Genomic DNA, 15,769 nt, shown 5'->3' with positions numbered 1-15,769 from the left:
AACACTGACTCATATAAGTGCAATACATTCTCAAACCCTTTTATTTCATGGTTTTAAAAAATACCCCTGTGTGCCAGGCACAGTGGCTCATGCCTGTAATCCCAGCACTTTGGAAGGCCAAGGTGGGTGGATCACCTGAGGTCAGGAGTTCGAGACCAGCCTGGCCAACATGGCAAAACCCCGTCTCTACTAAAAACACAAAAATTAGCCAGGCATGCACACCTGTAATCCCAGCTACTTGGGAGGCTGAGGCACAAGAATCTCTTGAACCCAGGAGGTGGAGGCTACAGTGAGTTAAGACTGCACCACTGCACTCCAGCCTGGGTGACAAAGTGAAACTCCATCTCAAAAAACAAAACAAAACAAAACAAAACAAAACAAAAAACAAACAAACTCGTGTGATCCCCTAAAGCAAAGGTCGGCACACTTTCCATTAACAGGCTAGACAGGAAAGCATTTGGCCTTCATGGGCTGTGTGGTCTAAAACAACTGCTTAATTCTGCTGGTGCCTCACAGACAAGACACATGATTGGGCATCGCAGGTTCCCACAGGGGACTGAGAACAGGCAGGGTCCAGATCTGGCCTGTGGGCTGCAGCTGGCTGACCCTGCCCCAGAAGGACCTCACAACTCCCCTACAGCATGAGGAACACTGGTCTAGAAAACCTGTATTTTAAAACACATTGAGCTGGAAGCAGTGGTTCACACCCGTAATAACAACACTTTGGGAGGTCATGGCAAGAAGATTACTTGAGCCCAGGAGTTTGAGACCAGCCTGGGCAACATAGCAGATCTTGTCTATAAAAAACAAACAAAATAAATTAGTCAGGCATGGTGGCTTAGCCTGTAGTCCCAGCTATTCGGGAACTAAGACAAGAGGATCACTTGAGTCCAGGAACTTGAGGCTGCAGTGAGCAGTGATCGAGCCATTGCACTCCCGCCTCGGTGACAGGGCAAGACCTGTGTATGGTGGTACACGCCTATAATCCCAGCTACTTGGGAGGCTGAGGCAGGAGAATCTCTTGAACCCGGCAGGCAGAGGTTGCATGCAGTGAGACAAGATCGCACCACTGCACTCCAGCCTGGGTGACAGAGTGAGACTCTGTCTCAAACACAAATAAATAAATAAATAAATAAATAAATAAATAAAGAGAAACAAATCCAAAACCCAGCATCCACTGAATAATTATCGCATAGCAGCACAAGGACGATATGAAGATACATAAAGTCTCGAAAATGTCTAGCACTTGAAATAGTCACAAACAAGGAAGCTACCACAATGAATTTCAATCTTGTTCCAAAACAAGCAGTTGGGATGCCGCCCTCACCTTGATGGACTGAGTCTCAAATGTGGATGGCAACATGTTGGGGAAGAGCTTCACAGCAACTGGCAGCAGAAACTCCATGAACGGCACCACCACGAACACGAGGAATGGCACCAGGCGGAAGAGGTCAGCGCAGATCCGGAGAAACTGGAAAGGGGTGGAATCCATCAGAGGGGAGTAGAGCACATGTGGGAACAGGGGCAAGGGGTGTGAGCATTTCTCCTATAACGGTTTAAAGGCACAACCTCAGGCAGCGACTCACACAACCCACTGAGGACTCTAAGTTCTAGAACCACTCAGCAGACCACTACCGAAACCCACTTCTTTCTCAGGGTCCAAAGCAAGTACCAGCAGCCTCCAGAAAAGGAGGGTATAGTGCTGACACCAAGGGCCACTGGGTGCTCCCGGCGATTCGGTCCTCCAAGGACACTGGCCAGCAATCCGGGCTCGGGGCCAGCAAGTGAGGGCTCAGGCTGAGGACTGGGCATGACTAGAGTGGTGAGGGGTCACCAGGATGGGCTGACCCATACCTTCTCCTGGAGGGTGCTCTAGAAGCAGGGCTTCTCTCGTGTTTCCTCAGACTATACTACAAAGCAGTCATTAGGAAAAAACCCAAGTATTTCATTGACATAAACAAACTAGTGCTTGATGCCATTAAAGAAACACCCAATTTGAAACAATCAGAAATCCCCGGGAAGCCTGAACAACTGCTGGAAAACAGCGTGGGTGATGCTGCCCCTCCTCGGTGCTGCTCACGTGGGTCCTTTGGCCAAGGTGTTCCGTGTAGTTCCTATGTTTCCACTGGCAATCCCAGGTGTGAGCAATCCCAGGGAGACGCCCTGAGAGCAGCAATGTCCTCTTCCTCCTCCCCAGCCTCTCTCTCCCGACCCTGCATTCATGGAGCCAGCCTCTACTCTCATGGACACAAAACAGAAGCTCCCTAACTCTCCTATCTGTCATCTGTAGGAGGGGAGAACCCTGCCTTCCTGTACATTCATTTTTCTATTTATTATTGCACTGGACCCATGGACTCCTATATTTTTTTCACTCATTACAATTTATGACTGTCTTTATTCCCAAACGGTGCCGTATTTGGGCAGGACATATCCTTAAAGCTGGTACGTGTTTTTTGATATGTCTCATTAATTTTTTTAGCAGTTCTACTGAGGTGTAATTAATATACCATAACATTCACCTATTTTAAATAAATTTGGCCGGGCGCGGTGGCTCAAGCCTGTAATCCCAGTACTTTGGGAGGCCGAGACGGGTGGATCACGAGGTCAGGAGATCGAGACCATCCTGGCTAACATGGTGAAACCCTATCTCTACTAAAAAAATACAAAAAACTAGCTGGGCGAGGTGGCGGGCGCCTGTAGTCCTAGTTACTCGGGAGGCTGAGGCAGGAGAATGGCATAAACCTGGGAGGCGGAGCTTGCAGTGAGCTGAGATCCGGCCACTGCACTCCAGCCCAGGCGACAGAGCGAGACTCCATCTCAAACAAACAAACAAACAAAAAAAAAATAAATAAATTTGATGATTTTTGGTAAATTTATACATTGTGAAATCATCACTAAAATCCAAATTTACAACTTTTTTTTTTTTTTTTTTTTTTTTTTTTTTGAGACAGAGTCTCGCTCTGCCGCCCAGGCTGGAGTGCAGTGGCCGGATCTCAGCTCACTGCAAGCTCCGCCTCCCGGGTTCTCGCCATTCTCCTGCCTCAGCCTCCCGAGTCGCTGGGACTACAGGCGCCGCCACCTTGCCCGGCTAGTTTTTTGTATTTTTTAGTAGAGACGGGGTTTCACCGTGTCAGCCAGGATGGTCTCGATCTCCTGACCTCGTGATCCGCCCGTCTCGGCCTCCCAAAGTGCTGGGATCACAGGCTTGAGCCACTGCGCCCGGCTCTTTTTTTTTTTTTTTTTTGAGATGGCATCTAGCTCTGTCATCCACATTGGAGTGCAATGGTGCGATCTCGGATCATTGTATTTTCACCTCCCTGGTTGGAGCGATTCTCCTGCCTCAGCCTCCCAAGTAGCTGGGATTACAGACATGTGCCACCAAGCACAGCTAACTTTTTTATATTTTTGGTAGAGACAGGGTTCACCATGTTGGCCAAGCTGGTCTCAAGCTCCTGACCTCAGGTGATCTGCAGCGCTGGCCTCCCAAAGTGCTGGGTTACAGGCGTGAGCCACTGCACCCAAACAAGAAAATAACTTCTTAAATGTTTTAAACACAAAAGCGGAACTACAAATCCCATCCTCTTAGAGCACATTTAAGTGCACAGGATTATCTTTATTTTTTTTATTTTTATTTTTTGGAGACGGAGTCTCGCTCTGTCTCCAGGATGGAGTGTGGTGGCGCGATCTCAGCTCACTGCAACCTCTGCCTCCCGGGTTCAAGTGATTCTCCTGTCTCAGCCTCCTGAGTAGCTGCGATTACAGGTGCCCGCCACCACGCCCAGCTAATTTTTGTACTTTTAGTAGAGACAGGGTTTCACCATGTTGGCCAGGATGGTGTCGATCTCTTGATCTCCTGATCGGCCCGCCTTGGCCTCCCAAAATGCTGGGATTACAGGCGTGAGCCAAGGCGCCTGGCCAGGATTATCTTTAAAAAGGAAGGCTGGTGCCGGGTGCAGTGGCTCATGCCTGTGATCCCAGCACTTTGGGAGGCCGAGGCAGCAGGACTGCTTGAGGTCAGGAGTTTGAGACCAGCCTTGGCAACACAGTGAGATCCAGTCTCTACAAAAAATTTAAAAATTAGCCTGGTATGGCAGCAGTATCTGTGGTCCCAGCTACATGGGAGGCTGAGGTGGGAGGATCCCTTATGCTTGGGAGGGCTGAGGCTTTGGTTAGCTTTGAGGGTGCAATTGCACTCCAGCCTGGGTAGGGGAGCGAGACCCTATCTCAAAAATAAAAATAAGTAAATAAATACCAGAGTCACACAAACGTGATATAAACCCCAAGAGCTAGAAACCATGAGGTGTCCTTGGGAGGAAAGGGTGGAGCGGACAGGAGATGAGGCTGCACCTGGGAGAGTGGACTTGATTCTCACACAGGGCTGCACTCTCTGCGGCCCATGGTGTCCCACGGCTCTCACAGAAGCAAACGATATCTGTGCTGAAGAAAACTAGCTCACCACCTACATCATACAAGGTGTACCCCTCTGAAGTGAGATTCCATCTCTTTTAACTTAAAAAAACTAACTAAAAATAAACTAATCGAGCTTTTAGACTTAAAAACATAGCCACTGAAAATAAAACCTCAGTGGTTGCATTAAATAAGATTACTTCAGCTGAAAAGAAAATGAGTAAAATAGAAAGAAGACATCTAGATTGCAGCCCCGAGACAAAGACAGAAAATGGAGAATCTTTTTAGAACCGTGAAGGACAGCAGGAGCTGGTGCACCAGAGGCCAAACCAGGAGCCCCAAGAGCCTGGCCACTGGTGAGCAAGCAGGTTCTACGACAGATGGCAGATGTGGAACCTTGGGGTCAGGAGCACGGATCCCAACAATAAAAACAAACTCACCCAGAGAGACACACACAGCCCTCCAGACAAACCTGGAAGCAATAAGACAGACAGGGCCTGCACCTGCACCAGAAGTGCAACAGTGCCGACGCAGACCCCTCCCTGGAAACAGCAGCGGGGAAGGGGAATGGCATCGAGAGGGTCAAGGCATCGAGAGTGGGTGGAGGTGTGTGCTCAAAACTGCTGGTGGGAGAGTCGAAACATGAGCAGACGGTGTTGCAATTCAATTCAGTGGCTAGGTGCGACTTTGCATAGGTGTGGTGTTATGACAGGTATTAGTTCCTGGCTCAACTGCCCTTGTTACAGTCTTTTGTGATAATGTTAGGTGTGTCGGGCCTCGGGGGCAGGCCTCTGACCTCCCTACCCTCCTTTCACCTGCCCTCAGGCAGGTCACTAATCTTCCCAACTTCTTGACTATGGGTTTTAAGACCCTCCCTAAAGAGGGTTCCGCCCTATGCCCTGAGGGAAGGAATGCCCAAGAGGACTGGGTTCAAGGAGCTTCCAGAAAGCTGAACACGGTAGAGGTTCACCGGGAGTTGTGACCCGGGAAGCATGGAAGCTCCATGCCCCTTCCCTGTACATACCTTGCCTGATGGTCTCTTCACCTGTATCCTTTGCACTATCCTTTATACTAAACTGATAAGTGTTTCCCTAAGTTCTGTGAGCCACTCCAGCAAATTAATCGAACCCAAAGTGGGGGTGGGGGTGCCATCACACCTCATGTAGCCCATAAATACATGTACCTAGTATGTACCCACAAAAATAAAAAATTAAAACAATTTAAAAACAAAGAGGGGGCCAGGCATAGTGGCCCATGCCTATAATCCCAGCACTTTGCGAGGCCAAGGCAGGTGGATCACTTGAAGCCAGGAGTTTGAGGGCAGCCTGGCCAACATGGTGAAACCCCTCTCTACTAAAAATATAAACATTAGCCAGGTGTGATGGTGTATGCCTGAAATCCCAGCTACTCAGGTGGCTGAGGCAGGAGAATCACTTGAACCCAGCAGGCAGAGGTTGCAGTGAGCCAAGACTGTGCCACCACACTCAGGCCTGGGCGACAGAGTGAGACTCTGTCTCAAAAAATAAAAATAAAAATGAAGAGGGGTCGGTGGGAACCTAACTTGAAGCCAGTCTGTTAGAAGTTCCAAGAGGCCTGGACTTGAGACTGGTGGGCGGCATCCTGGGGACAGAGTCCTCACCCTGTGGGATCTGATGTTATCTCCAGGTAGATGTTGTCAGAACTGAATCAGAGGACACCCAGCTGGTGTCTGCTGTGTGGTCTTCTATGTGGATGACTGTTGCAGTGGAGGGGAGATGAAATACACGGGTAAACCGAGTTTTTCCTAGGCAATAGGTTTTTTTCTCTACCAAACAGAAAGCAAGCCCTAAAAATAACTTTCAAGCAATCTATAGAGTGAAAAGAATTTGGGCACGGCCCAGCACGGTGGCTCACACCTGTAACCCCGACACTCTAGGAGGCTGAGGTGGGAGGATTGTTTAAGCCCAGGAGTTTGAGACCAGCCTGGGCAACAAAGTGAGACCCCGGATCTACAAAAAACAATTAGCCAGGTGTGGTAGCACAAGCCCGTGGTCCCAGATACTCGGCAGGGTGAGGCGGGAGGATTGCCTATGCCCCGGAAATTGCGCTACTGCACTCCAGCCTGGGTGATACAGCAAGAAAAAAAAGAAAGGACTGGACATGTCCCCATTACCTGCCTGCGCTCCCGGCGGGTCAGGGTGTGGCCGTTGAGGATGCGCCAGAGCATGCGTGCTGCGATCTTGGTGTCGATCCATAGCAGGCGGAAGCCATGGTAGTAGTGCTTCAGCTCGTCCAGCACCCTCTGCCCCAGGGACTTCTTCACCACCACCTCTGCGGGGGGGCTGTACACTGGGCCACCTTCCTCCAGCTTCTTGTTTTTGTCCTTCAAGGACTTGAGGGACTTCTCTACTACCGAGTCATCGCCAACAGGGCGTGAAGAGTGCCAGCCGCGCACAGGAAGGCACCGAGGTCCCACGACCACAAAACCCACAGAGGTAGAGGTCCATGGCGCTCCCAACACCGTGCGAAGGCACTCGGGTCTCAGAGTCCAACAGCCGAGGTGATCACCTCTGAAGGATGGGTACACAGGGTGGATGGAAGTGCAGCAGCCAAATGGAACATTCCTTGAAAAGGGAAGAGTAGAAAACAGTATTAAGAGCCAGCACTGGCCGGGCGCGGTGGCTCAAGCCTGTAATCCCAGCACTTTGGGAGGCCGAGACGGGCGGATCACGAGGTCAGGAGTTCGAGACCATCCTGGCTAACACGGTGAAACCCCGTCTCTACTAAAAAATACAAAAAACTAGCCGGGCGAGGTGGCGGGCACCTGTAGTCCCGGCTACTCGGGAGGCTGAGGCAGGAGAATGGCGTAAAAACCCGGGAGGCAGAGCTTGCAGTGAGCTGAGATCCGGCCACTGCACTCCAGCCTGGGCGACACAGTGAGACTCCGTCTCAAAAAAAAAAAAAAAGAGCCAGCACTAGCCTTTGACAGCTCAGCACCAAACACCAACAGCAGCAAAACCCACATGCCCCGTGCCATGCCATGTCACAACCACACACAGTCCCACCTACTTCCTGATGTTTGCACTGCCCCTGGGGAGCCCTTCGGAAGGGAGGCCAGGACAGCGTGCAGCCCCCTCAGCCCCACACCTCGTCGGACAGCAGCATGGGCTTGCTGATCCCCACAGAAGGGCGGGCAGGTCAGACACAAACACAATCAGCAAAGGATGGATCCCTGGGTGGGTCTCCCAGGCCCACTCCCAGAGACTTGGGGAGGTAGGGTGCATCGCTTTGGCACTTCGTGGGGGAATGGAGGGCAGAGTAGAGACTTTGTTGACTTTGGAGGTCCTCTCCTCCAACAAGTGACTTTCTGGAAAGACCCGTGGCTCTTGAGCAAGACCTGCAGATCAGTAAGGGTGCTCGCTGACCTCAGATCTCTACACTAGCTGTCTGCAGGCACCGGAGCAAAACAGTAAAATCCAAAGAATAAGGCCCAAAGCCCATCTCCTCCTCCTCTACGCACCTGTCCACTCTGGCACCAGCAGGCTCTGAGATCAGAGCCTCACACCTGCCCCCTTGCCTGGACATCCCTAGCTCACGCCCTTGCTTTACTCAGACCTCCCTGACCACTGCACCGCTCTGGCCTCTCATCCACAGTGCTGCCTCCTAGCGGGTGCCCTGCTGACAACTGGCCATCTTAGAGACCAGGTGCATACTGTGTGCACCACACTTGCTTTCTCCCAACCGGAATGTGGGTCTGCGAGGGCCAGAGAGCAGGCTCGAGGCCTCACAGGTGGCAGCGGGAGGCTGGCACTAACCCAGACCCATCTCGGTCCAAGCTGCATCGGCCCCAGCAGCCGCCTGTGCCGTATCCATCACAGAAAGGCCTTGAGGAGGCCACTGCAGCCCGAGCATCTGCAGCATGGACTGTGCCTGGCCCAGAGCCTACGGTTTGTGTGCAACACAGAGACTATCATTTGACCGCAACGTGGTGCCACAACACCATTTACAGTCCAAAATTCAAACAGCTGACCTGTGCGAGGCCCTTTCAGGCTCACGATCTCCTGCGTGTCTTGCCTGGCACACTAGAAACTCCCCTGCAATTGGGCACAAATCCCCCCTGGGTGGCCCGAGCTCACCTAAAAGGCCATGTGTGTCGCATAACTTCACATCAGCTCCTCCTGCTTCCATCAGTTCTCTGTGCCTGGCCTGACACCAGCGGCAAAGCCGGAGTTCCGGAGCAGACTGTTGGAGCTCAAATTCCAGCTCCACTACTTACTGCTGTGTGACCTTGACTGAGTAATTTAACCTCTCTGTGCTTTGGGAGCATTTCTAGTGAATTCGTGTGTTAATAGATACTAAGTACCAGGACAGTAACTGAGACATGGGAACACCCACCAACGATGTGGCTCCTGTGATTACCACTGCCTCACAGCCTCGGAGAAGCCACCGATCAGAGCTGAAAGCCAGGCGGAGACTCTCCGGACCCACTGCTTGTCTCTCAGATGGGGATACTGGGGGCCTGCAGACACAGGCCTGCCTCGGCTTGTAGCCCGGAGAGGGCAGTGCGACTGGTGCAGGGCACTGTCAGCCCAGGGCAGCTTAGAGTGAGCGCACACCAGGATCAGAAGCCCAGGCAGCGGGGGCTCCTCTCTGCACCAGTAATGGTCTGGGATCTCCCACAAGAACTCTCCCAGGCTCAGAGTCTTCCCTCAATTGCAGACAAGCAAACCCAACACTGACCTCATGGAAAGGTTCTCAAGAATACGGGAAAGAGACACATGGAAGGTGCCTGGTGGACACCGGTGAGGCCTGGGAGGGGCAGAAAGGGGGACAGGCACCCCCCCTTGGTCACCTCCCCCATCCCTGTGAGGGCAGCTCCAGGCTCTCTCCAGGGTGGCCCAGCCCCACCCACCATGTCTCTAGGTTCTCCCCAGCTCTGGAGTCACCTCTGAGCCAGGAAGAGGCCCCTGAATCCACACAGTCCAGAGTCAAGGCATGCCGAGGGCCGAGCCACACAGAATGCAGCAGAGCCCACGCAGCCTCAGACTGCCCCCTGGCCAGGCTGTGTTCCTTCTGTGAGGTGGGCTCACCTCCCAGTGTGGGTGACGACAGTGCCCGTGCATGGGAACACACCTCCTCCCTACATCAAGCTGAATTACACAACTTCCCAACCCTCAGTTAGCAAGGAAGATGGTGGCTTCCACAAGAAGGCATGATGCCAGCAGTCACGGGGTGTTGACAGGCAAAGACGAAGACTCAAAAAAACAGACCAGGCAGAGAAGCACAAGGCGGACTCAGTGAAGGCAGGGAGCCATCCAGAGTTGGACACACCCACAGGGGCCTGGTCCTCACCACAGTAACATCCCCCGGCAAATCCCATCAGCATTCACACTAAGTACAGATTTAGAAACAAAAATAGCCTCACATCAGCTGAGGTCTCCCCACTGAATGAGATTCAGGTTTGCTGGGTCTCACAACTGCTGTCTGACAGTCTGCTTAGCCAAAGTCTGGGCGCTGCTTCTCTGCCTTTGTTTCTATGGGAAAGAACGCTGGAAGCTGATACATAATGTCCATGATGTTCTCTTGGATCAAAAATACTCTGGCAGGGCGCAGTGGCTCACATCTGTAATCCCAGTGCTTTGGGAGGCCAACGTGGGTGGATCACTTGAGGCCAGGAATTCAAGACCAGCCTGGCCAACATAGTGAAACCTTGTCTCTACTAAAACTACAAAAATTAGCAGGGTGTGGTGGCACACACATGTAATCCCAGTTACTTGGAGGGCTGAGGCATGAGAACTGCTTGAAGCTGGGAGGTGGAGGCAGCAGGGAGGCAGAGGCTACAGTGAGCCAAGACCGTGCCACCACACTCCAGCCTAGGTAACAGAGTGAGATTGTCTTAAAAAAAAAAAAAAAGCTCTATCAGCTGAGCACCATGGCTCACACCTGTAATCCCAGCACTACACGAGGCCAAGGAAGGAGGGCTGCTCAATTCCAGGAGTTCGACCCTAGCCTGGGCAACATAGTGAGACCTTGTCTCTACAGAGGAAAAAAAAAAAAAAAAAGGCCAGGCGTGGTGGCTCACGCCTGTAATCCTAGCACTTTGGGAGGCTGTGGCGGGTGGATCACAAGGTCAGGAGTTTGAGACCAGCCTGGCCAATATGGTGAAACCCTGTCTCTACTAAAAATACAAAAATTAGCCGGGCGTGGTAGTGCATGCCTATCATCTCAGCTACTTGGGAGGCCAAGGCAGGAGAATCACTTGAACCTGGGAGGTGGAGGTTGCAGTGAGCCAAGACTGTGCCATTACACCCCAGCCTAGGCGATAGAGTGAGACTCCGTCCCCGGCCGCCCCAAAAAAATGATCCACCTACTCACCCTCAGAGATCTGGGCCATTTCAACTGAAGATTACCTGCATCTGTAAAATAACTGTTTAAAAAAACTAATGTAGGCCGGGCGCGGTGGCTCAAGCCTGTAATCCCAGCACTTTGGGAGGCCGAGACGGGCGGATCACGAGGTCAGGAGATCGAGACCATCCTGGCTAACACGGTGAAACCCCGTCTCTACTAAAAAATACAAAAAACTAGGCCGGGCGTGGTGGCTCAAGCCTGTAATCCCAGCACTTTGGGAGGCCGAGACGGGCGGATCACGAGGTCAGGAGATCGAGACCATCCTGGCTAACACGGTGAAACCCTGTCTCTACTAAAAAATACAAAAAACCAGCCGGGCGAGGTGGCGGGCGCCTATAGTCCCAGCTACTCGGGAGGCTGAGGCAGGAGAATGGCGTGAACCTGGGAGGCGGAGCTTGCAGTGAGCTGAGATCCGGCCACTGCACTCTAGCCTGGGTGACAGAGCAAGACTCCGTCTCAAAAAAAAAAAAAAAAAAAAAAAAAAAATACAAAAAACTAGCCGGGCGAGGTGGCGAGCGCCTGTAGTCCCAGCTACTCGGGAGGCTGAAGCAGGAGAATGGTCTAAACCCGGGAGGCGGAGCTTGCAGTGAGCTGAGATCCGGCCACTGCACCCCAGCCTGGGCGACAGAGCAAGACTCTGTCTCAAAAAAAAAAAAAAAAAAAAAAAAAAAAAAAACTAATGTAAATGGTTACGATTTATAGCTACTTGTCTGGTGACTCCAGGTGTGTATACTGTGTGACCAAAATAAAAAGTAAAAGTTTTTGGCTGCTGAAACATTACCACCATCCACAATTCTTTTTTTTTTTTTTTTGAGACACAGTTTTGTTCTGTCACCCAGGCTGGAATATAGTGGCACAATCTGGGCTCACCGCAAGCTCTACCTTCCAGGTTCACAAAGTTTTCCTGCCTCAGCCACCGAGTAGCTGGGATTACAGGCATGTGCCACTACACCCAGCTAATTTTTGTATTTTTAGTAGAGATGAAGTTTCACCATGTTGGCCAGACTGGTCTCAAACTCCTAACCTCAAGTGATCTGCCTGCCTCAGCCTCCCAAAGTGCTGAGATTACAGGCATGAGCCACTGCACCTGGCCTCATCCATAATTATTATACATATATTTTTGAGACAGACTCTCCCTCAGTTGCCCAGCCTGGAGTGCAGTGGTGTGATCCTGGCTCACTGCAACCTCCACCTCTTGGGTTCAAGTGATTCTCCTGCCTCAGCCTCCCAAGTACCTGGGATTACAGGCGTGCAGCATCACACCCAGTTATTTTTGTATTTTTAGTAGAGACGGGGTTTCACCATGTTGGCCAGGCTGGTCTTGAACTTCTGGCCTCAAGCGATCTGCCCACCTCAACTTCCCAAAGTGCTGAGATTAGAGACGTGAGCTACTGTGCCTGGCCTCATCCTTAATTCTTGATAAGTAAACAAGTCCATCAAAACAGCTGTACAGTCCTCATTGTTTAAATTTTCAAGTAGACGTTCAAAACTGGGAACTTTAAAAAAAGTTACGTGACTAAAGTACAGCTTTTATGTTTTGTTGTTGTTGTTGAGGCGAGTCTCACTCTGTAGCCCAGGCTGGAGTGCAGTGGCGCCATCTTGGCTCACTGCAAGCTCCGCCTCCCGGGTCCCACTTCAAGCAATTCTCCTGCCTCAGCCTCCCAAGTAGCTGGGATTACAGGAACATTCCACCATGCCCAGCTGATTTTTAATTATTAGAGATGGGGTTTCACCATGTTGGCCAGGCTGGTCTTGAACTCTGACCTTGTGATCTGCCCACCTCAGTCTCCGAAAGTGTTGGGATTACAGGTGTGAGCCACCGTGCCCGGCCAGCTTTTGTTTTAGTATGAAATTTAAATGCTAAAAAGTTGCTGGACAAATTCAACATCCATTCCTAATAAAAAGAGTAACAGACAGAACAGGCCGGGCGCGGTGGCTCAAGCCTGTAATCCCAGCACTTTGGGAGGCCGAGACGGGTGGATCACGAGGTCAGGAGATCGAGACCATCCTGGCGAACACGGTGAAACCCCGTCTCTACTAAAAAATACAAAAAACTAGACGGGCGCGGTGGCGGGCGCCTGTTGTCCCAGCTACTCGGGAGGCTGAGGCAGGAGAATGGCATGAACCCGGGAGGCGGAGCTTGCAGTGAGCTGAGATCCGGCCACTGCACTCCAGCCTGGGCGACAGAGCGAGACTCCGTCTCAAAAAAAAAAAAAAAAAAAAAAACCAGACAGAACAAAGATTACTTAAACCCAAAAGCTAACACCATATGTCACAAACACTACATTCTGTATTTCCTGCTATTGTGATACTGCATGACTGACTACAGCTGCTCTGACACAGATCTGGCTACTGAGCTAAGAACTGAAACCACCCCAGAAGCAGAAGCCCTGGGAAAGAAAAGGCAGATGATTACTGTGTACTAAGATCACAGCCATAAACTAAACCTGGGCTGCTACAAGAGCTGAACAAATAACAGGAAAGGGGTCAGATACAAGAAAATTGTACAACTTAGCAACTTACGGGACAGCAATAATCACTTAGAAAAGACAATGAAAAGAAATAGAAAATAATAAACGTCTGGAAATTATCTAAAATGCAATGCATGTGACCTATACAAAGAAAATAGGCCGGGTGCAGTGGCTCATGCCTGTAATCCCAGCACTTTGGCAGGCCAAAGTCAGGAGGATTGCTTAAGTCCAGGAGTTTGAGACCAGCCTGGACAACACAGTGAGATCCTGTCTACAAAAAATACCGAGAAGAAAAAAATTTAGCAAGGCGTGGTGGTACGTGCCTGAAGTCCCAGCTACTCAGGAGGCTAAGGTGGGAGAATGGCTTGAGCCTGAGAGATCAAAGCTGCAGTGAGCCATGATTGCACCACTGCACTCTAGCCTGGGCAATGAACAGAATGAGACCCTGTCTCAAAAAAAAAAAAAAAAAAAAAAAAGTAATATTCCTTCCCAACTGCTTTGATGGGTTTAATGACACTTCAGTTACGATCCTAAAAAGACTGCTTTAGAAGTGAAATGGTTCAGCTCATCTAGAAGGACAGACAAACACTCAAAGGAAAGTCCAGAGAGATGAGGTTTGGGGGAACTGGTCCCCAGGGAGGAACACCTGCTGGAGAACTCACTAAAGAAAATAACGGGAGCAGCTAGGCGTGGTGGCTCATGCCTGTAATCCTAGCACTTTGGGAGGTTGAGGTAGTTGGATCACCTGAGGTCAGGAGTTCAAGAAGAGCCTGGCCGATGTGGTGAAAATTCTATATTTTCGTACTAAAAATGCAAAAATTAGCTGGGTGTGGTGGCGGTGCCTCTAATCCCAGCTACTAGAGAGGCTGAGGCAGGAGAATCACTTGAACCCAGGAGGCAGAGGTTGCAGTGAGCTGAGATCACGCCACTGCACTCCAGCCTGGCGACAGAGCGAGACTGTCTCAAAAAAAAAAAAAAGAAAAGAAAATGCAACCGCAAGCAAAAAAACATAAGAAAATCAAATTTTTTTCTCATCCAAAGTTATAATAAAATTACGCTATTTGTGGACCTTAAAGTTGCAGTTTCTGCCGGGCATGGTGGCTCACAGCTATAATCTCAGCACTTTGGGAGGCTAAGGCGGGCGGATCACGGGAGGTCAAGAGTTCAAGACCAGCCTGGCCAATGTGGTGAAACCCTGTCTCTAATAAAAATACAAAAATTAGCCAGGTGCAGTGGAGCATGCCTGTAATCACAGCTACTTGGGAGACTGAGGCAGGAGAATCACTTGAACCTGGGAGGCAGAGGTTGCAGTCAGTAAGCATGTGCCACTGCACTCCAGCCTGGGTGACAGAGCAAGACTGTCTCAAAAAAAGTTGCAGTTTCAAAGAACCAACAGACATTAAATGAGACTTGCTGTACACCAAAATACTGACACTGGACACTTTGAAGGTTCAGTGGCCAGTGCCCACTCCAACTGGAAGTCCAAAAATTAAATTCCATTTAATTCCTGTTAGGGGACAGGAAGGCTTCTGTCCCCAGCCCTCCAAGTGAACTGGGCACTGAGGTTAGGAAAGCTTCTATACTTCCTAAAGATTAACTGAGGCATGTGACAATCATTTTCAAAATGGAAAAATAAAGGTTTAAAAGAAACAAAGAACAGGAAAGTAGGATACACTGTTTCCCTCAAAAGTCAAGAGTCACTGGTGACTCTCCACCATTTTCAAACCCTGTTTTCAAATAGACAGGTGCAGAGTGATACTGATTTACTCACAGGCAGCTCCTCAACCCCAGGGTGTTGGCACAGCTGAGATGAGCAGGATCCCCCGGACTACCTATAACAGGAACAGGGGAAAATAAATAAGTAGTAAATCAGGGATTTATACTGATACCTTTTTTTGTTGTTGGTTTTTGGAGTTTCGCTCCTGCGTCCAGGCTAGAGTGCCAATGGCGTTATCTTGGCTTACTGCAATCTCCGCCTCTTGGGTTTAATCGATTCTCCTGCCTCAGCCTCCTGAGTAGCTGGAATTACAGGTGCCCACCACCATGCCCAGCTAATTTCTGTGTGTGTGTGTGTGTTTTTTGTTTTTTGTTTTTTTTAGTAGAGATGGAGTTTTACCACGTTGGCCAAGCTGGTCTCAAACTGCTGACCTCAGGTGATCTGCCTGCCTTGGCCTCCCAAAGTGCTGGGATTGCAGGCATGAGCCACCGTGCCCAGCCTTTTGTTCATTTTTATTTATTTATTTGACTTTGCCCAGGCTGGAATGCAGTGGTACAATCACGGCTCACTGCTGCCTTGAACTCCTGGGCTCAAGGGATCCTTTTGCCTCAGCCTCCCAAGCAGTTGGGACTACAGGCATGCACCATCATGCCCGGCTAATTTTTGTAAAGACGGGGTTTCATTTTGTTACCTATTTGCCTAGGCTGGTCTCCAACTTTTGGCATCAAGCGACCCTCCTGCATTGGTCTCCCAAAGTGTTGGGATTACAGGCATGAGCCACCACGCC

At 50.4% G+C, this 15,769-nt stretch overlaps 1 protein-coding gene across 1 annotated transcript in view; it reads right to left on the bottom strand.

The window, feature by feature from the left end:
• Window positions 1–15,769, bottom strand: part of LETM1 (leucine zipper and EF-hand containing transmembrane protein 1) — a 45,226-nt gene that overhangs the window by 22,942 nt on the left and 6,515 nt on the right. Inside the window, exons 2-4 of the mRNA XM_050792280.1 lie at window positions 15,037–15,097; window positions 6,560–7,010; window positions 1,328–1,471 (exon numbers count right to left, since the gene is read on the bottom strand). Of these exons, the coding sequence (XP_050648237.1) occupies window positions 1,328–1,471; window positions 6,560–7,010; window positions 15,037–15,097 (656 nt within the window). The remainder of the gene's footprint in view (window positions 1–1,327; window positions 1,472–6,559; window positions 7,011–15,036; window positions 15,098–15,769) is intronic.

The sequence above is a fragment of the Macaca thibetana genome, chromosome 5 (assembly GCF_024542745.1).
Source record: "Macaca thibetana thibetana isolate TM-01 chromosome 5, ASM2454274v1, whole genome shotgun sequence".
NCBI lineage: Eukaryota > Metazoa > Chordata > Mammalia > Primates > Cercopithecidae > Macaca > Macaca thibetana.
The sequence above is the reverse complement of the archived record's forward strand: the minus strand, read 5'-3'. Positions and strand labels throughout refer to the sequence as shown.